Source organism: Oncorhynchus gorbuscha, unplaced genomic scaffold (genome assembly GCF_021184085.1).
Source record: "Oncorhynchus gorbuscha isolate QuinsamMale2020 ecotype Even-year unplaced genomic scaffold, OgorEven_v1.0 Un_scaffold_537, whole genome shotgun sequence".
NCBI classification, from domain to species: domain Eukaryota; kingdom Metazoa; phylum Chordata; class Actinopteri; order Salmoniformes; family Salmonidae; genus Oncorhynchus; species Oncorhynchus gorbuscha.
Window position 1 is genome coordinate 248,996 of NW_025745361.1, and position 21,761 is coordinate 270,756.

General features: G+C 46.5%; 1 protein-coding gene across 4 annotated transcripts in view; it reads right to left on the bottom strand.

The window, feature by feature from the left end:
• Positions 1-16,886, bottom strand: part of LOC124018518 (AP-5 complex subunit zeta-1-like) — a 59,954-nt gene extending 43,068 nt beyond the window's left edge. The window contains exons 1-4 of one of the 4 annotated variants that reach the window (XM_046333849.1): positions 16,533-16,886; positions 8,525-8,662; positions 6,965-7,148; positions 957-968 (exon numbers count right to left, since the gene is read on the bottom strand). In XM_046333849.1, the coding sequence (XP_046189805.1) occupies positions 957-968; positions 6,965-7,148; positions 8,525-8,662; positions 16,533-16,573 (375 nt within the window). In that variant the 5' untranslated portion in view covers positions 16,574-16,886. Of the gene's footprint in view, positions 1-956; positions 969-6,964; positions 7,149-7,376; positions 7,411-7,499; positions 7,506-8,524; positions 8,663-16,532 lie in introns of those variants that run through there. The other 3 variants (XM_046333850.1, XM_046333853.1, XM_046333852.1) reach the window with 3 other exon arrangements.
• Positions 16,887-21,761: the final 4,875 nt, after the last annotated feature.

Genomic DNA, 21,761 nt, shown 5'->3' on the forward strand with positions numbered 1-21,761 from the left:
CCCTACATACACAAACAAACAGCATTAGGAATACAAGCAGTCAGTCGTCTGCCCTACATACACAAACAAACAGCATTAGGAATACAAGCAGTCAGTCGTCTGCCCTACATACACAAACAAACAGCATTAGGAATACAAGCAGTCAGTCGTCTGCCCTACATACACAAACAAACAGCATTAGGAATACAAGCAGTCAGTCGTCTGCCCTACATACACAAACAAACAGCATTAGGAATACAAGCAGTCAGTCGTCTGCCCTACATACACAAACAAACAGCATTAGGAATACAAGCAGTCAGTCGTCTGCCCTACATACACAAACAAACAGCATTAGGAATACAAGCAGTCAGTCGTCTGCCCTACATACACAAACAAACAGCATTAGGAATACAAGCAGTCAGTCGTCTGCCCTACATACACAAACAAACAGCATTAGGAATACAAGCAGTCAGTCGTCTGCCCTACATACACAAACAAACAGCATTAGGAATACAAGCAGTCAGTCGTCTGCCCTACATACACAAACAAACAGCGTTAGGAATACAAGCAGTCAGTCGTCTGCCCTACATACACAAACAAACAGCGTTAGGAATACAAGCAGTCAGTCGTCTGCCCTACATACACAAACAAACAGCGTTAGGAATACAAGCAGTCAGTCGTCTGCCCTACATACACAAACAAACAGCGTTAGGAATACAAGCAGTCAGTCGTCTGCCCTACATACACAAACAAACAGCATTAGGAATACAAGCAGTCAGTCGTCTGCCCTACATACACAAACAAACAGCATTAGGAATACAAGCAGTCAGTCGTCTGCCCTACATACACAAACAAACAGCATTAGGAATACAAGCAGTCAGTCGTCTGCCCTACATACACAAACAAACAGCATTAGGAATACAAGCAGTCAGTCGTCTGCCCTACATACACAAACAAACAGCATTAGAATATCTTACCACATTCTGGACCTGTAAACACACAGATACAATATGCTAAAATATCAAATATGAATATTTATGATGAATGTAAACATCACTTTATGGTAGCTGTTCAATACACAACTTTATGAGTCAAATGTTGTCTCAGTCATTCCTGATTGGTCCTGCCTGGAGAAAAGACATACAGTATCACCTGTTGTGTGTTGACCGACCCAAAATAATGAGTTAAGGGGGTGTGTCACAATATTTATCCATTTAACCACCATTACAGTCAAATATTTTGACACATCCATTTCATATATGGGAGATGTTAATAATAATGTTAGACATTAAACATGGTTGGGGTTTGATAAACCTATTCAGTATGGATGTGTACCTGGTTGGGGTTTGATAAACCTATTCAGTATGGATGTGTACCTGGTTGGGGTTTGATAAACCTATTCAGTATGGATGTGTACCTGGTTGGGGTTTGATAAACCTATTCAGTATGGATGTGTACCTGGTTGGGGTTTGATAAACCTATTCAGTATGGATGTGTACCTGGTTGGGGTTTGATAAACCTATTCAGTATGGATGTGTACCTGGTTGGGGTTTGATAAACCTATTCAGTATGGATGTGTACCTGGTTGGGGTTTGATAAACCTATTCAGTATGGATGTGTACCTGGTTGGGGTTTGATAAACCTATTCAGTATGGATGTGTACCTGGTTGGGGTTTGATAAACCTATTCAGTATGGATGTGTACCTGGTTGGGGTTTGATAAACCTATTCAGTATGGATGTGTACCTGGTTGGGGTTTGATAAACCTATTCAGTATGGATGTGTACCTGGTTGGGGTTTGATAAACCTATTCAGTATGGATGTGTACCTGGTTGGGGTTTGATAAACCTATTCAGTATGGATGTGTACCTGGTTGGGGTTTGATAAACCTATTCAGTATGGATGTGTACCTGGTTGGGGTTTGATAAACCTATTCAGTATGGATGTGTACCTGGTTGGGGTTTGATAAACCTATTCAGTATGGATGTGTACCTGGTTGGGGTTTGATAAACCTATTCAGTATGGATGTGTACCTGGTTGGGGTTTGATAAACCTACTCAGTATGGATGTGTACCTGGTTGGGGTTTGATAAACCTACTCAGTATGGATGTGTACCTGGTTGGGGTTTGATAAACCTACTCAGTATGGATGTGTACCTGGTTGGGGTTTGATAAACCTACTCAGTATGGATGTGTACCTGGTTGGGGTTTGATAAACCTACTCAGTATGGATGTGTACCTGGTTGGGGTTTGATAAACCTACTCAGTATGGATGTGTACCTGGTTGGGGTTTGATAAACCTACTCAGTATGGATGTGTACCTGGTTGGGGTTTGATAAACCTACTCAGTATGGATGTGTACCTGGTTGGGGTTTGATAAACCTACTCAGTATGGATGTGTACCTGGTTGGGGTTTGATAAACCTACTCAGTATGGATGTGTACCTGGTTGGGGTTTGATAAACCTATTCAGTATGGATGTGTACCTGGTTGGGGTTTGATAAACCTATTCAGTATGGATGTGTACCTGGTTGGGGTTTGATAAACCTATTCAGTATGGATGTGTACCTGGTTGGGGTTTGATAAACCTATTCAGTATGGATGTGTACCTGGTTGGGGTTTGATAAACCTATTCAGTATGGATGTGTACCTGGTTGGGGTTTGATAAACCTATTCAGTATGGATGTGTACCTGGTTGGGGTTTGATAAACCTATTCAGTATGGATGTGTACCTGGTTGGGGTTTGATAAACCTATTCAGTATGGATGTGTACCTGGTTGGGGTTTGATAAACCTATTCAGTATGGATGTGTACCTGGTTGGGGTTTGATAAACCTATTCAGTATGGATGTGTACCTGGTTGGGGTTTGATAAACCTATTCAGTATGGATGTGTACCTGGTTGGGGTTTGATAAACCTATTCAGTATGGATGTGTACCTGGTTGGGGTTTGATAAACCTATTCAGTATGGATGTGTACCTGGTTGGGGTTTGATAAACCTATTCAGTATGGATGTGTACCTGGTTGGGGTTTGATAAACCTATTCAGTATGGATGTGTACCTGGTTGGGGTTTGATAAACCTATTCAGTATGGATGTGTACCTGGTTGGGGTTTGATAAACCTACTCAGTATGGATGTGTACCTGGTTGGGGTTTGATAAACCTACTCAGTATGGATGTGTACCTGGTTGGGGTTTGATAAACCTATTCAGTATGGATGTGTACCTGGTTGGGGTTTGATAAACCTATTCAGTATGGATGTGTACCTGGTTGGGGTTTGATAAACCTATTCAGTATGGATGTGTACCTGGTTGGGGTTTGATAAACCTATTCAGTATGGATGTGTACCTGGTTGGGGTTTGATAAACCTATTCAGTATGGATGTGTACCTGGTTGGGGTTTGATAAACCTATTCAGTATGGATGTGTACCTGGTTGGGGTTTGATAAACCTATTCAGTATGGATGTGTACCTGGTTGGGGTTTGATAAACCTATTCAGTATGGATGTGTACCTGGTTGGGGTTTGATAAACCTATTCAGTATGGATGTGTACCTGGTTGGGGTTTGATAAACCTATTCAGTATGGATGTGTACCTGGTTGGGGTTTGATAAACCTATTCAGTATGGATGTGTACCTGGTTGGGGTTTGATAAACCTATTCAGTATGGATGTGTACCTGGTTGGGGTTTGATAAACCTATTCAGTATGGATGTGTACCTGGTTGGGGTTTGATAAACCTATTCAGTATGGATGTGTACCTGGTTGGGGTTTGATAAACCTATTCAGTATGGATGTGTACCTGGTTGGGGTTTGATAAACCTATTCAGTATGGATGTGTACCTGGTTGGGGTTTGATAAACCTATTCAGTATGGATGTGTACCTGGTTGGGGTTTGATAAACCTATTCAGTATGGATGTGTACCTGGTTGGGGTTTGATAAACCTATTCAGTATGGATGTGTACCTGGTTGGGGTTTGATAAACCTATTCAGTATGGATGTGTACCTGGTTGGGGTTTGATAAACCTATTCAGTATGGATGTGTACCTGGTTGGGGTTTGATAAACCTATTCAGTATGGATGTGTACCTGGTTGGGGTTTGATAAACCTACTCAGTATGGATGTGTACCTGGTTGGGGTTTGATAAACCTACTCAGTATGGATGTGTACCTGGTTGGGGTTTGATAAACCTACTCAGTATGGATGTGTACCTGGTTGGGGTTTGATAAACCTACTCAGTATGGATGTGTACCTGGTTGGGGTTTGATAAACCTACTCAGTATGGATGTGTACCTGGTTGGGGTTTGATAAACCTACTCAGTATGGATGTGTACCTGGTTGGGGTTTGATAAACCTATTCAGTATGGATGTGTACCTGGTTGGGGTTTGATAAACCTATTCAGTATGGATGTGTACCTGGTTGGGGTTTGATAAACCTATTCAGTATGGATGTGTACCTGGTTGGGGTTTGATAAACCTATTCAGTATGGATGTGTACCTGGTTGGGGTTTGATAAACCTATTCAGTATGGATGTGTACCTGGTTGGGGTTTGATAAACCTATTCAGTATGGATGTGTACCTGGTTGGGGTTTGATAAACCTATTCAGTATGGATGTGTACCTGGTTGGGGTTTGATAAACCTATTCAGTATGGATGTGTACCTGGTTGGGGTTTGATAAACCTATTCAGTATGGATGTGTACCTGGTTGGGGTTTGATAAACCTATTCAGTATGGATGTGTACCTGGTTGGGGTTTGATAAACCTATTCAGTATGGATGTGTACCTGGTTGGGGTTTGATAAACCTATTCAGTATGGATGTGTACCTGGTTGGGGTTTGATAAACCTATTCAGTATGGATGTGTACCTGGTTGGGGTTTGATAAACCTATTCAGTATGGATGTGTACCTGGTTGGGGTTTGATAAACCTATTCAGTATGGATGTGTACCTGGTTGGGGTTTGATAAACCTATTCAGTATGGATGTGTACCTGGTTGGGGTTTGATAAACCTATTCAGTATGGATGTGTACCTGGTTGGGGTTTGATAAACCTATTCAGTATGGATGTGTACCTGGTTGGGGTTTGATAAACCTATTCAGTATGGATGTGTACCTGGTTGGGGTTTGATAAACCTATTCAGTATGGATGTGTACCTGGTTGGGGTTTGATAAACCTACTCAGTATGGATGTGTACCTGGTTGGGGTTTGATAAACCTACTCAGTATGGATGTGTACCTGGTTGGGGTTTGATAAACCTACTCAGTATGGATGTGTACCTGGTTGGGGTTTGATAAACCTACTCAGTATGGATGTGTACCTGGTTGGGGTTTGATAAACCTATTCAGTATGGATGTGTACCTGGTTGGGGTTTGATAAACCTATTCAGTATGGATGTGTACCTGGTTGGGGTTTGATAAACCTATTCAGTATGGATGTGTACCTGGTTGGGGTTTGATAAACCTATTCAGTATGGATGTGTACCTGGTTGGGGTTTGATAAACCTATTCAGTATGGATGTGTACCTGGTTGGGGTTTGATAAACCTATTCAGTATGGATGTGTACCTGGTTGGGGTTTGATAAACCTATTCAGTATGGATGTGTACCTGGTTGGGGTTTGATAAACCTATTCAGTATGGATGTGTACCTGGTTGGGGTTTGATAAACCTATTCAGTATGGATGTGTACCTGGTTGGGGTTTGATAAACCTATTCAGTATGGATGTGTACCTGGTTGGGGTTTGATAAACCTATTCAGTATGGATGTGTACCTGGTTGGGGTTTGATAAACCTATTCAGTATGGATGTGTACCTGGTTGGGGTTTGATAAACCTATTCAGTATGGATGTGTACCTGGTTGGGGTTTGATAAACCTATTCAGTATGGATGTGTACCTGGTTGGGGTTTGATAAACCTATTCAGTATGGATGTGTACCTGGTTGGGGTTTGATAAACCTATTCAGTATGGATGTGTACCTGGTTGGGGTTTGATAAACCTATTCAGTATGGATGTGTACCTGGTTGGGGTTTGATAAACCTATTCAGTATGGATGTGTACCTGGTTGGGGTTTGATAAACCTATTCAGTATGGATGTGTACCTGGTTGGGGTTTGATAAACCTATTCAGTATGGATGTGTACCTGGTTGGGGTTTGATAAACCTATTCAGTATGGATGTGTACCTGGTTGGGGTTTGATAAACCTATTCAGTATGGATGTGTACCTGGTTGGGGTTTGATAAACCTATTCAGTATGGATGTGTACCTGGTTGGGGTTTGATAAACCTATTCAGTATGGATGTGTACCTGGTTGGGGGTTGGGGTTTGATAAACCTATTCAGTATGGATGTGTACCTGGTTGGGGTTTGATAAACCTATTCAGTATGGATGTGTACCTGGTTGGGGTTTGATAAACCTATTCAGTATGGATGTGTACCTGGTTGGGGTTTGATAAACCTATTCAGTATGGATGTGTACCTGGTTGGGGTTTGATAAACCTATTCAGTATGGATGTGTACCTGGTTGGGGTTTGATAAACCTATTCAGTATGGATGTGTACCTGGTTGGGGTTTGATAAACCTATTCAGTATGGATGTGTACCTGGTTGGGGTTTGATAAACCTATTCAGTATGGATGTGTACCTGGTTGGGGTTTGATAAACCTATTCAGTATGGATGTGTACCTGGTTGGGGTTTGATAAACCTATTCAGTATGGATGTGTACCTGGTTGGGGTTTGATAAACCTCGGGTAACAACATTTTGGGGGACTTGCCACTAGCCTACTCAGTATGGATGTGTACCTGGTTGGGGTTTGATAAACCTATTCAGTATGGATGTGTACCTGGTTGGGGTTTGATAAACCTATTCAGTATGGATGTGTACCTGGTTGGGGTTTGATAAACCTATTCAGTATGGATGTGTACCTGGTTGGGGTTTGATAAACCTCGGGTAACAACATTTTGGGGGACTTGCCACTATTCAGTATGGATGTGTACCTGTGACAGCATTAAAGCAGCAGTATGACTGGGTAAAGGGCTGTGGTCATGTAGGGTGTAGATCTGCTCCGGACCAGAGGGGGGCAGTGTTTCTCTGAGTACTGCCGAGGTCAACACAGTCAGCTGCTCCACAGAGGAAGACACACAAAGCGACAGCAGACGGTCATGCAGCTCCACTGGCAGCCTGTGGACAACACATATACACCGGTTACCATGACAACACGCTACTGCGACCACCCAATACCATGGGGAAGGCAAGCGTGCAGGTTTTTGTTTCAGCCCAGCTATAAAACACATGAAAATTCAACTATGGTCTTCCATTCTTTACAGATATGACAGCCCAACACCTGCAACCCTCTCCAGGACCAGAGAGAAACAGTCTTACTGTACTAGGTGTTAGGGTTTAGGGTACCTCCTAGTGTACTTGGTGGAGGCCATGATCAGGTGTAGTCAGTTAGGGTGTAGGGTACCTCCTAGTGTACTTGGTTGAGGCCATGATCAGGTGTAGTCAGTTAGGGTTTAGGGTGTAGGGTACCTCCTAGTGTACTTGGTTGAGGCCATGATCAGGTGTAGTCAGTTAGGGTTTAGGGTGTAGGGTACCTCCTAGTGTACTTGGTGGAGGCCATGATCAGGTGTAGTCAGTTAGGGTGTAGGGTGTAGGGTGTAGGGTACCTCCTAGTGTACTTGGTTGAGGCCATGATCAGGTGTAGTCAGTTAGGGTGTAGGGTTTAGGGTGTAGGGTACCTCCTAGTGTACTTGGTTGAGGCCATGATCAGGTGTAGTCAGTTAGGGTGTTAGGGTTTAGGGTGTAGGGTACCTCCTAGTGTACTTGGTTGAGGCCATGATCAGGTGTAGTCAGTTAGGGTGTAGGGTTTAGGGTGTAGGGTACCTCCTAGTGTACTTGGTTGAGGCCATGATCAGGTGTAGTCAGTTAGGGTTTAGGGTGTAGGGTACCTCCTAGTGTACTTGGTGGAGGCCATGATCAGGTGTAGTCAGTTAGGGTTTAGGGTGTAGGGTACCTCCTAGTGTACTTGGTTGAGGCCATGATCAGGTGTAGTCAGTTAGGGTGTAGGGTTTAGGGTACCTCCTAGTGTACTTGGTGGAGGCCATGATCAGGTGTAGTCAGTTAGGGTTTAGGGTGTAGGGTACCTCCTAGTGTACTTGGTGGAGGCCATGATCAGGTGTAGTCAGTTAGGGTTTAGGGTGTAGGGTTTAGGGTACCTCCTAGTGTACTTGGTTGAGGCCATGATCAGGTGTAGTCAGTTAGGGTTTAGGGTGTAGGGTGTAGGGTACCTCCTAGTGTACTTGGTTGAGGCCATGATCAGGTGTAGTCAGTTAGGGTTTAGGGTGTAGGGTACCTCCTAGTGTACTTGGTGGAGGCCATGATCAGGTGTAGTCAGTTAGGGTTTAGGGTGTAGGGTACCTCCTAGTGTACTTGGTGGAGGCCATGATCAGGTGTAGTCAGTTAGGGTTTAGGGTGTAGGGTACCTCCTAGTGCACTTGGTTGAGGCCATGATCAGGTGTAGTCAGTTAGGGTGTAGGGTTTAGGGTGTAGGGTACCTCCTAGTGTACTTGGTGGAGGCCATGATCAGGTGTAGTCTCTGGAGTGAGTCGATGACATCATGGCCGTGTTCTTTACCCATCAGCTGCTTGGTGATCCTGCAGTAGAACTTCTGTAGCTCCTCCTCCCCGATCTCCCTGGAAACAACATCACAGCCGTCACCTTCATGCAGCTACGGGTCAGTGGTGAACGACTCCAGAGTGGTGTACTACAAGGCAGGGTCAATGAGTTCGCCAGGTAACTTTGATTATCAGAAATAACTGTTGATTTTCTCATTTATTATGAAACCTAAACTTGTTGGTTGTTGAATCAATTAGACCAGGCCCATTTCAAATCAAATCAAATCAAATTTATTTATATAGCCCTTCGTACATCAGCTGATATCTCAAAGTGCTGTACAGAAACCCAGCCTAAAACCCCAAACAGCAAACAATGCAGGTGTAAAAGCACGGTGGCTAGGAAAAACTCCCTAGAAAGGCCAAAACCTAGGAAGAAACCTAGAGAGGAACCGGGCTATGTGGGGTGGCCAGTCCTCTTCTGGCTGTGTTGGGTAGAGATTATAACAGAACATGACCAAGATGTTCAAATGTTCATAAATGACCAGCATGGTCAAATAATAATAAGGCAGAACAGTTGAAACTGGAGCAGCAGCACAGTCAGGTGGACTGGGGACAGCAAGGAGCCATCATGTCAGGTAGTCCTGGGGCACGGTCCTAGGGCTCAGGTCAGTTGAAACTGGAGCAGGAGCATGGCCAGGTGGACTGGGGACAGCAAGGAGTCCTCATGTCAGGTAGTCCTGGGACATGGTCCTAGGGCCCAGGCCAGTTGAAACTGGAGCAGCAGCATGGCCAGGTGGACTGGGGACAGCAAGGAGTCATCATGTCAGGTAGTCCTGGGGCATGGTCCTAGGGCTCAGGTCCTCCGAGAGAGAAAGAAAGAGAGAAGGAGAGAATTAGAGAACACACACTTAGATTCACACAGGACACCGAATAGGACAGGAGAAGTACTCCAGATAAACAAACTGACCCTAGCCCCCCGACACATAAACTACTGCAGCATAAATACTGGAGGCTGAGACAGGAGGGGTCAGGAGACACTGTGGCCCCATCCGAGGACACCCCCGGACAGGGCCAAACAGGAAGGATATAACCCCACCCACTTTGCCAAAGCACAGCCCCCACACCACTAGAGGGAAATCTTCAACCACCAACTTACCATCCTGAGACAAGGCCGAGTATAGCCCACAAAGATCTCCGACACGGTACAACCCAAGGGGGGAACCCAGACAGGCCGACCACGACAGTGAATCAACCCACCCAGGTGACGCACCCCCCCAGGGACGGCACGAGAGAGCCCCAGCAAGCCAGTGACTCAGCCCCCGTTTCAAGCTTATCTTAAAAAAATATATTTTCAGAATAATTTGGCAAGTTAGCTGTGTAAAGGCGACTACAAGCTACTCTCTGGTTATCTACGTGCGTAACTGCACATGGGTGGAGTCGTTGTTTTGAGGGCAGGGGAATCTTTTTGCGTCCCACCCAGAGAGGAAGTCAGTGTCGTGGATATCTACTAGGGGCAGCCAGACTGCGAGAGGCCTTGTGTAGTGGATATCCACTAGGGGGAGCCAGACTGCGAGAGGCCTTGTGTAGTGGATATCCACTAGGGGGAGCCAGACTGCGAGAGGCCTTGTGTAGTGGATATCCACTAGGGGGAGCCAGACTGCGAGAGGCCTTGTGTAGTTCAGTGTGTCAAATCGGAGGGCCTGTTGTCTGGACCTCTGACAGTCCATGGGTGTGCCACAGGGTTCAATTCTCGGGCCGACTCTCTTTTCTGTATACATCAATGATGTTGCTCTTGCTGCTGGTGATTCTCTGGTCCACCTACATTTACATTTACATTTAAGTCATTTAGCAGACGCTCTTATCCAGAGCGACTTACAAATTGGTGCATTCATCTTATGACATCCAGTGGAACAGTCACTTTACAATAGTGCATCTAAATCTTAAAGGGGGGGGGTGAGAAGGATTACTTTATCCTATCCTAGTTATTCCTTAAAGAGGTGGGGTTTCAGGTGTCTCCGGAAGGTGGTGATTGACTCCGCTGTCCTGGCGTCGTGAGGGAGTTTGTTCCACCATTGGGGGGCCAGACCAGCGAACAGTTTTGACTGGGCTGAGCGGGAACTGTACTTCCTCAGTGGTAGGGAGGCGAGCAGGCCAGAGGTGGATGAACGCAGTGCCCTTGCTTGGGTGTAGGGCCTGATCAGAGCCTGGAGGTACTGAGGTGCCGTTCCCCTCACAGCTCCGTAGGCAAGCACCATGGTCTTGTAGCGGATGCGAGCTTCAACTGGAAGCCAGTGGAGAGAGCGGAGGAGCGGGGTGACGTGAGAGAACTTGGGAAGGTTGAACACCAGACGGGCTGCGGCGTTCTGGATGAGTTGTAGGGGTTTAATGGCACAGGCAGGGAGCCCAGCCAACAGCGAGTTGCAGTAATCCAGACGGGAGATGACAAGTGCCTGGATTAGGACCTGCGCCGCTTCCTGTGTGAGGCAGGGTCATACTCTGCGGATGTTGTAGAGCATGAACCTACAGGAACGGGTCACCGCCTTGATGTTAGTTGAGAACGACAGGGTGTTGTCCAGGATCACGCCAAGGTTCTTAGCGCTCTGGGAGGAGGACACAATGGAGTTGTCAACCGTGATGGCGAGATCATGGAACGGGCAGTCCTTCCCAGCGAGGAAGAGCAGCTCCGTCTTGCCGAGGTTCAGCTTGAGGTGGTGATCCGTCATCCACACTGATATATCTGCCAGACATGCAGAGATGCGATTCGCCACCTGGTCATCAGAAGGGGGAAAGGAGAAGATTAATTGTGTGTCGTCTGCATAGCAATGATAGGAGAGACCATGTGAGGTTATGACAGAGCCAAGTGACTTGGTGTATAGCGAGAATAGGAGAGGGCCTAGAACAGAGCCCTGGGAGACACCAGTGGTGAGAGCGCGTGGTGAGGAGACAGATTCTCGCCACGCTACCTGGTAGGAGCGACCTGTCAGGTAGGACGCAATCCAAGCGTGGGCCGCGCCGGAGATGCCCAACTCGGAGAGGGTGGAGAGGAGGATCTGATGGTTCACAGTATCGAAGGCAGCCGATAGGTCTAGAAGGATGAGAGCAGAGGAGAGAGAGTTAGCTTTAGCGGTGCGGAGCGCCTCCGTGATACAGAGAAGAGCAGTCTCAGTTGAATGACTAGTCTTGAAACCTGACTGATTTGGATCAAGAAGGTCATTCTGAGAAAGATAGCGGGAGAGCTGGCCAAGGACGGCACGTTCAAGAGTTTTGGAGAGAAAAGAAAGCAGGGATACTGGTCTGTAGTTGTTGACATCGGAGGGATCGAGTGTAGGTTTTCAGAAGGGTGCAACTCTCGCTCTCTTGAAGACGGAAGGGACGTAGCCAGCGGTCAGGGATGAGTTGATGAGCGAGGTGAGGTAAGGGAGAAGGTCTCCGGAAATGGTCTGGAGAAGAGAGGAGGGGATAGGGTCAAGCGGGCAGGTTGTTGGGCAGCCGGCCGTCACAAGACGCGAGATTTCATCTGGAGAGAGAGGGAGAAAGAGGTCAGAGCACAGGGTAGGGCAGTGTGAGCAGAACCAGCGGTGTCGTTTGACTTAGCAAACGAGGATCGGATGTCGTCGACCTTCTTTTCAAAATGGTTGACGAAGTCATCTGCAGAGAGGGAGGAGGGGGCGGGGAGGGGGATTCAGGAGGGAGGAGAAGGTGGCAAAGAGCTTCCTAGGGTTAGAGGCAGAAGCTTGGAATTTAGAGTGGTAGAAAGTGGCTTTAGCAGCAGAGACAGAAGAGGAAAATGTAGAGAGGAGGGAGCGAAAGGATGCCAGGTCCGCAGGGAGGCGAGTTTTCCTCCATTTCCGCTCGGCTGCCCGGAGCCCTGTTCTGTGAGCTCGCAATGAGTCGTCGAGCCACGGAGCGGGAGGGGAGGACCGAGCCGGCCTGGAGGATAGGGGGCATAGAGAGTCAAAGGATGCAGAAAGGGAGGAGAGGAGGGTTGAGGAGGCAGAATCAGGAGATAGGTTGGAGAAGGTTTGAGCAGAGGGAAGAGATGATAGGATGGAAGAGGAGAGAGTAGCGGGGGAGAGAGTGCGAAGGTTGGGACGGCGCGATACCATCCGAGTAGGGGCAGTGTGGGAAGTGTTGGATGAGAACGAGAGGGAAAAGGATACAAGGTAGTGGTCGGAGACTTGGAGGGGAGTTGCAATGAGGTTAGTGGAAGAACAGCATCTAGTAAAGATGAGGTCGAGCGTATTGCCTGCCTTGTGAGTAGGGGGGAAGGTGAGAGGGTGAGGTCAAAAGAGGAGAGGAGTGGAAAGAAGGAGGCAGAGAGGAATGAGTCAGAGGTAGACGTGGGGAGGTTAAAGTCGCCCAGAACTGTGAGAGGTGAGCCGTCCTCAGGAAAGGAGCTTATCAAGGCATCAAGCTCATTGATGAACTCTCCGAGGGAACCTGGAGGGCGATAAATGATAAGGATGTTAAGCTTGAAAGGGCTGGTAACTGTGACAGCATGGAATTCAAAGGAGGCGATAGACAGATGGGTAAGGGGAGAAAGAGAGAATGACCACTTGGGAGAGATGAGGATCCCGGTGCCACCACCCCGCTGACCAGAAGCTCTCGGGGTGTGCGAGAACACGTGGGCGGACGAAGAGAGAGCAGTAGGAGTGGCAGTGTTATCTGTGGTGATCCATGTTTCCGTCAGTGCCAAGAAGTCGAGGGACTGGAGGGAGGCATAGGCTGAGATGAACTCTGCCTTGTTGGCCGCAGATCGGCAGTTCCAGAGGCTACCGGAGACCTGGAACTCCACGTGGGTCGTGCGGGCTGGGACTACCAGATTAGGGTGGCCGCGGCCACGCGGTGTGGAGCGTTTGTATGGTCTGTGCAGAGAGGAGAGAACAGGGATAGACAGACACATAGTTGACAGGCTACAAAAGAGGCTACGCTAATGCAATGGAGATTGGAATGACAAGTGGACTACACGTCTCGAATGTTCAGAAAGTTAAGCTTACGTAGCAAGAATCTTATTGACTAAAATGATTAAAATGATACAGTACTGCTGAAGTAGGCTAGCTGGCAGTGGCTGCGTTGTTGACTTTGTAGGCTAGCTGGGTTGTTGACACTACACAAGTCGTTCCGTTGAGTGTAATAGTTTCTACAGTGCTGCTATTCGGGGGCTAGCTGGCTAGCTAGCAGTGTTGTTTACGTTACGTTGCGTTAAAAGAACGACAATAGCTGGCTAGCTAACCTAGAAAGTCGCTCTAGACTACACAATTATCTTTGATACAAAGACGGCTATGTAGCTAGCTATGTAGCTAGCTACGATCAAACAAATTAAACCGTTGTACTGTAATGAAATGAAGTGAAAATGTGATACTACCTGTGGAGCGAAGCGGAATGCGACCGGGTTGTTAAGTTCTATTCGGAAGACGTTGGCTAGCTGTTGGCTAGCTAGCAGTGTCTCCTACGTTAAGGACGACAAATAGCTGGCTAGCTAACCTCGGTAAATTAAGATAATCACTCTAAGACTACACACTCTAAGCTACACAATTATCTTGGATACGAAGACAGCAAAGACAGCTATGTAGCTAGCTAACACTACACTAATCAAGTCGTTCAGTTGAGTGTAATAGTTTCTACAGTGCTGCTAATCGGTGGACGTTTGCTAGCTGGCTAGCTGCTGGGCAGAGCAGTGAAGACTACGTTAGGACGACGAAATATGATAATTACGCAATTATCTTTGATACAAAGACGGCTATGTAGCTAGCTAAGAAGAAATTGCTAAGATTAGACAAATCAAACCGTTGTACTATAATGAAATGTAATGAAATGTAATGAAAAAGTTATACTACCTGCGGAGCGAAATGCGGATGCGACCGCTCGCTCCAACCCGCAAATGCAGCATTTCTCGGGTAATGGTCAATTACAACACGACAGTTAACGGGCTGTCCTGAAAGATGGTCCTCGGCGATACCACATCAACCCACCATGATGATCCATCCTCCTGTGCAGCATGCAGACAGGTGGAGATAGGCTCCCCAGCCTTCTTTAAGTGAAATAAAAAAGACCCTGGCAATTTCCCCAGCAGTCTCTCCCAAGCCGCGCTCCACCTCTACGCAGACGACGCCATTCTGTATACTTCTGGCCCCTCCTTGGACACTGTGTTAACTAACCTCCAGACGAGCTTCAATGCCATACAACTCTCCTTCCGTGGCCTCGAACTGCTCTTAAACACAAGTAAAACTAAATGCATGCTTTTCAAGCGATCGCTGCCCAAACATGCTCGCCCGTCCAGCATCACTACTCTGGACGGCTCTGACTTAGAACTACAAATACCTGGGTGTCTGGTTAGACTGTAAACTCTCCTTCCAGACTCACATTAAACATCACCAATCCAAAATTAAATCTAGAATCAGCTTCCTATATCGCAACAAAGCATCCTTCACTCATGCTGCCAAACATACCCTCATAAAACTGATCATCCTACCGATCCTCGACTTCAGTGATGTCATCTATAAAATAGCCTCCAACACTCTACTCAACAAACTGGATGCAGTCGATCACAGTGCCATCCGTTTTGTCACCAAAGCCCCATACACTACCCACCATTTTGACCTGTACGCTCTCGTTGGTTGGCCCTCACTTCATACTCGTCGCCAAACCCACTGGCTCCAGGTCATCTACAAGTCTCTACTAGGTAAAGCCCCGCCTTATCTCAGCTCACTGGTCACCATAGCAGCACCCACTCGTAGCACGCGCTCCAGCAGGTATACCTCACCTGTCACCCCCAAAACCAATTCCTCCTTTGGTCATCTTTCCTTCCAGTTCTCTGCTGCCCATGACTGGAACGAATTGCAAAAATGTCTGAAGCTGAAGACTCACATCTCCCTCACTAGCATTAAGCACCAGCTGTCAGAGCAGTTTACAGATCACTACACCTGTACATAGCCCATCTGTAAACAGACCATCCAACTACCTGATCCCCATACTGGTATTTATTTATTTTGCTCCTTTGCACCCCAGTATCTCTACCTGCACATTCATCTTCTGCCGATCTACCATTTCAGTTTTTTTCAGTGAATACCTAGGATAGGTTAAGTAATCCCTCTCACCCCACCCCCCCTAAGTTTTAGATGCACTATTGTTAAGTGACTGTCCCACTGGATGTCATAAGGTGAATGCACCAATTTGTAAGTCGCTCTGGATAAGAGCGTCTGCTAAATGACTTAAATGTAAAAATGATGTAAATGTTAATTGCTATATTGTAATTACTTCGCCACCATGGCCTATTTATTTCCTTAACTTACCTCAATTTGCACTCACTGTATATAGACTTTTTGTTTTCTTTTGTTCTACTGTATTATTGACTGTATATTTTGTTTACTCCATGTGTAACTCTGTGTTGTTGTTTGTGTCTCACTGCTTTGCTTTATCTTGGCCAGGTCGCAGTTGCAAATGAGAACTTGTTCTCAACTAGCGTACCTGGTTAAATAAAGGTGAAATAAATAAAATAAAAAAACAGCAATTTTTATTTTATTTGTTTTATGTAATATTGAAGAGTGGGACAACATTACACAATCAACAGCCTGACCAACTCCATACGAAGGAGATGCGCTGCATGAGGTCACAATAGATACTGACGGGTTTTCTTAACCACGCCCCTACCCCTTTTTTTAAAGTATCTGTATTCTCAGTCATGTGACATCTATTGATTAGGGCCTAAAATATTTTACTTAAATTGACTGATTTCCTTCTAGTAACTCACTAAAATCTTTGAAATGGTTGCGTTTATATTTTTGTTCAGTGTACCTTGCAACTCGGTTTGTTAGTTGCGCAGTGACAAGAGCAAGTTAACACCAAACAATATGACAGCAGCGGGGTACGACGGACAGAAGCAGGCGGAGAACAGTGTCCTTTCCCCGGCTTGACTCTGTTCTGAACACCGCTAACTGCCGGGTCTTACCTGGCTTGTTTGATCAAACTCTCTGTTCCTGCTGAATACATCGTAGCAGTCCAGACAAGTTGTCCGCTGGGGAAATATGTCCGACTGACAATCACGTGAATCCTCTACTAGTTCCCCGTTTGTCAACGAGCCTGCCCCGTTTACACCGTGACGTATTTCATTACGCTTTATTTTTTAACCAGGCAAGTCAGAACAAATACTTATTTACAATGACGGCCTACCCCGGACAACACCGGACGATGCCCTATGGGGACTCCCAATCATGGCCGGATGTGATACAGCCTGGATTTGATCCAGGGACTGTAGTGATGCGTCTTGTACTGAGATGCAGTGGCTTAGACCGCTGCGCCACTCGGACATCTTCACGGACGTGATCACTGTTCCAGGGACATCAGCTTATAGAAAATCCAATATGGCTGCCAACGAATTACAAAAAATATATATATTATTTTGTATTATTATTATTATTTTATTAACACCAAATCAATACAAAAAGTACACGGGGAAAACAAGTATATATAAAGAATATACAAAGGATATTTGGGCTAAGGGGCGGGGCTGGGGGCGGGGCTAAGGGGTACAATATCACATTACACAATGACCTTAAGGGGCGGGGCTAAGGGGTACAATATCACATTACACAATGACCTTAAGGGGCGGGGCTATGGGGTACAATATCACATTACACAATGACCTTAAGGGGCGGGGCTGGGGGCGGGGCTAAGGGGTACAATATCACATTACACAATGACCTTAAGGGGCGGGGCTAATGGGTACAATATCACATTACACAATGACCTTAAGGGGCGGGGCTAAGGGGTACAATATCCTTCTCACCCCCCCCCCCTTTAAGATTTAGATGCACTATTGTAAAGTGACTGTTCCACTGGATGTCATAAGGTGAATGCACCAATTTGTAAGTCGCTCTGGATAAGAGCGCCTGCTAAATGACTTAAATGTTAAAATGTAAATGTAAATCACATTACACAATGACCTTAAGGGGTGGGGCTGGGGGCGGGGCTAAGGGGTACAATATCACATTACACAATGACCTTAAGGGGCGTACACACATTTATTATCTAACAGCTTTTTTGACAACAGAGTATTTAATTGTCTTAAAATAATGTTCCATTTATTTTTGCAAGGTAACAAAATGTTTTGTTTGTAAATGTACATTTGTGAATATGAAATTTGGTCAAAAGAATAATGAAATTAATTACATAAAATAGTTTCAACTTCTTTCTGTCCTTAGTAAAGAATCAAAGCAGTACATCTCTCCATAATAGTGTAAAATCTTCATAAATGTGCTTGATTATACATCTACTGATGTCAGATTCCTTACATGAATTCAATGCCAAAAAAGATGCAACACTGTCTCTTAAGCTGCTCTGACAGCTGGTGCTTAAAGTGAAGGAGATATACGTCTCCAACTTCAGTGATTTTTGCAATTCGTTCCAGTCATTGGCAGCAGTGAACTGGAAGGAAAGGCGACCAAAGGAGGAGTTGCTCTTTGGGGGTGACAGGTGAGGTATACCTGCTGGGAGCACGTGCTACGGATGGGTGTTGCTATGGTGACAGGTGAGGTATACCTGCTGGAGCACGTGCTACGGATGGGTGTTGCTATGGTGACAGGTGAGGTATACCTGCTGGAGCACGTGATACGGATGGGTGTTGCTATGGTGACAGGTGAGGTATACCTGCTGGAGCTCGTGATACGGATGGGTGTTGCTATGGTGACAGGTGAGATATACCTGCTGGAGCTCGTGATACGGATGGGTGTTGCTATGGTGACAGGTGAGGTATACCTGCTGGAGCACGTGATACGGATGGGTGTTGCTATGGTGACAGGTGAGGTATACTTTGCTGGAGCACGTGATACGGATGGGTGTTGCTATGGTGACAGGTGAGGTATACCTGCTGGAGCTCGTGATACGGATGGGTGTTGCTATGGTGACTAGTGAGGTATACCTGCTGGAGCTCGTGATAAGGATGGGTGTTGCTATGGTGACAGGTGAGATATACCTGCTGGAGCTCGTGATACGGATGGGTGTTGCTATGGTGACTAGTGAGGTATACCTGCTGGAGCTCGTGATACGGATGGGTGTTGCTATGGTGACAGGTGAGGTATACCTGCTGGAGCTCGTGATACAGATGGGTGTTGCTATGGTGACTAGTGAGGTATACCTGCTGGAGCTCGTGATACGGATGGGTGTTGCTATGGTGACAGGTGAGGTATACCTGCTGGAGCTCGTGATACGGATGGGTGTTGCTATGGTGACAGGTGAGGTATACCTGCTGGAGCTCGTGATACCGATGGGTGTTGCTATTGTGACCAGTGAGATATACATGCTGGAGCTCGTGATACGGATGGGTGTTGCTATGGTGACCAGTGAGCTGAGGGGCTTTACCTAGCAAAAACGTATAGATGACCTGGAGCCAGTGGGTCTGGCGACGAATATGTAGCGAGGGCCAGCCGAAGAGAGCGTACAGGTCACAGTTGTGGGTAGTATATGGGGCTTTGGTGACAAAACGGATGGCACTGTGATAGACTGCATCCAATTTGCTGAGTAGAGTGTTGGAGGCTATTTTGTAAATGACATCGCTGAAGTCGAGGATCGGTAGGATGGTCAATATTGCTATTAAAATAGTACTCACTTAAAGGAATAGGTAATTGTTTACAAGTTGCCAGCTATCCCATAAAACGGGCAATTCAAATAAATAATCATACAAATTATGGATATTAAACATTTAGGTAGATATAAGTGTTTTATATAGGTTGAAAGCTTAAATTCTTGTTAATCTAATTGCACTGTCCGATTTACAGTAGCTATTACAGCGAAAAGGACGGCGCCCCACATCAAAATATTTTTCAAACGGCACAGGCTTCATAAATTCACAAATTGCGATTAAATATTCACTTATTTTTGAAAATCTTCAAACTATAATATTTCTTACGGAAAGAAGTATGTTCAATAGGAAACCTATTTTAGCAGGTGCGTCCTGTCTTCATTGGCATGCAAACACGAATTTCCAAGACTGTGTCCCTGTACTAAAACTGATATTTCTTATTCATTTTGGAAGTTGCAGGCCTGAAACGTTGTACATGGACTGCTGACACCCGGTGGAAGCCATAGGAATTGCATCCTGGGAGCTAGAATTGAGTTTGCCCCTATACTTGTCATTGTAAGAGCATGGTCTCTCAAAAAAATATATTCTGGTTGGGTTTTCTTTGGATTTTCTCCTACCATATCTATTGTATTATATTATCCTACATTATCTGAATGCTTCTACAAACTACAAAGTGTTTTCTTTCCAATGGTACCATATGAATATTTACATTTACATTTAAGTCATTTAGCAGACGCTCTTATCCAGAGCGACTTACAAATTGGTGCATTCACCTTATGACATCCAGTGGAACAGTCACTTTACAATAGTTCATCTAAATCTTAAGGGGGGGGGTGAGAGGGATTACTTATCCTATCCTAGGTATTCCTTAAAGAGGTGGGGTTTCAGGTGTCTCCGGAAGGTGGTGATTGACTCCGCTGTCCTGGCGTCGTGAGGGAGTTTGTTCCACCATTGGGGGCCAGAGCAGCGAACAGTTTTGACTGGGCTGAGCGGGAACTGTACTTCCTCAGTGGTAGGGAGGCGAGCAGGCCAGAGGTGGATGAACGCAGTGCCCTTGTTTGGGTGTAGGGCCTGATCAGAGCCTGGAGGTACTGAGGTGCCGTTCCCCTCACAGCTCCGTAGGCAAGCACCATGGTCTTGTAGCGGATGCGAGCTTCAACTGGAAGCCAGTGGAGAGAACGGAGGAGCGGGGTGACGTGAGAGAACTTGGGAAGGTTGAACACCAGACGGGCTGCGGCGTTCTGGATGAGTTGAAGGGGTTTAATGGCACAGGCAGGGAGCCCAGCCAACAGCGAGTTGCAGTAATCTAGACGGGAGATGACAAGTGCCTGGATTAGGACCTGCGCCGCTTCCTGTGTGAGGCAGGGTCGTACTCTGCGGATGTTGTAGAGCATGAACCTACAGGAACGGGCCACCGCCTTGATGTTGGTTGAGAACAACAGGGTGTTGTCCAGGATCACGCCAAGGTTCTTGGCGCTCTGGGAGGAGGACACAATGGAGTTGTCAACCGTGATGGCGAGATCATGGAACGGGCAGTCCTTTCCCGGGAGGAAGAGCAGCTCCGTCTTGCCGAGGTTCAGCTTGAGGTGGTGATCCGTCATCCACACTGATATGTCTGCCAGATATGCAGAGATGCGATTCGCCACCTGGTCATCAGAAGGGGGAAAGGTGAAGATTAATTGTGTGTCGTCTGCATAGCAATGATAGGAGAGACCATGTGAGGTTATGACAGAGCCAAGTGACTTGGTGTATAGCGAGAATAGGAGAGGGCCAAGAACAGAGCCCTGGGGGACACCAGTGGTGAGAGCGCGTGGTGAGGAGACAGATTCTCGCCACGCCACCTGGTAGGAGCGACCTGTCAGGTAGGACGCAATCAAGCGTGGGCCGCGCCGGAGATGCCCAACTCGGAGAGGGTGGAGAGGAGGATCTGATGGTTCACAGTATCGAAGGCAGCCGATAGATCTAGAAGGATGAGAGCAGAGGAGAGAGAGTTAGCTTTAGCAGTGCGGAGCGCCTCCGTGATACAGAGGAGAGCAGTCTCAGTTGAATGACTAGTCTTGAAACCTGACTGATTTGGATCAAGAAGGTCATTCAGAGAGAGATAGCGGGAGAGCTGGCCAAGGACGGCACGTTCAAGAGTTTTGGAGAGAAAAGAAAGAAGGGATACTGGTCTGTAATTGTTGACATCGGAGGGATCGAGTGTAGGTTTTTTCAGAATGGGTGCAACTCTCGCTCTCTTGAAGATGGAAGGGACGTAGCCAGCGGTCAGGGATGAGTTGATGAGCGAGGTGAGGTAAGGGAGAAGGTCTCCGGAAATAGTCTGGAGAAGAGAGGAGGGGATAGGGTCAAGCGGGCAGGTTGTTGGGCGGCCGGCCGTCACAACACGCGAGATTTCATCTGGAGAGAGAGGGGAGAAAGAGGTCAGAGCACAGGGTAGGGCAGTGTGAGCAGAACCAGCGGTGTCGTTTGACTTAGCAAATGAGGATCGTATGTCGTCGACCTTCTTTTCAAAATGGTTGACGAAGTCATCTGCAGAGAGGGAGGAGGGGGAGGAGGGGGAGGAGGATTCAGGAGGGAGGAGAAGGTGGCAAAGAGCTTCCT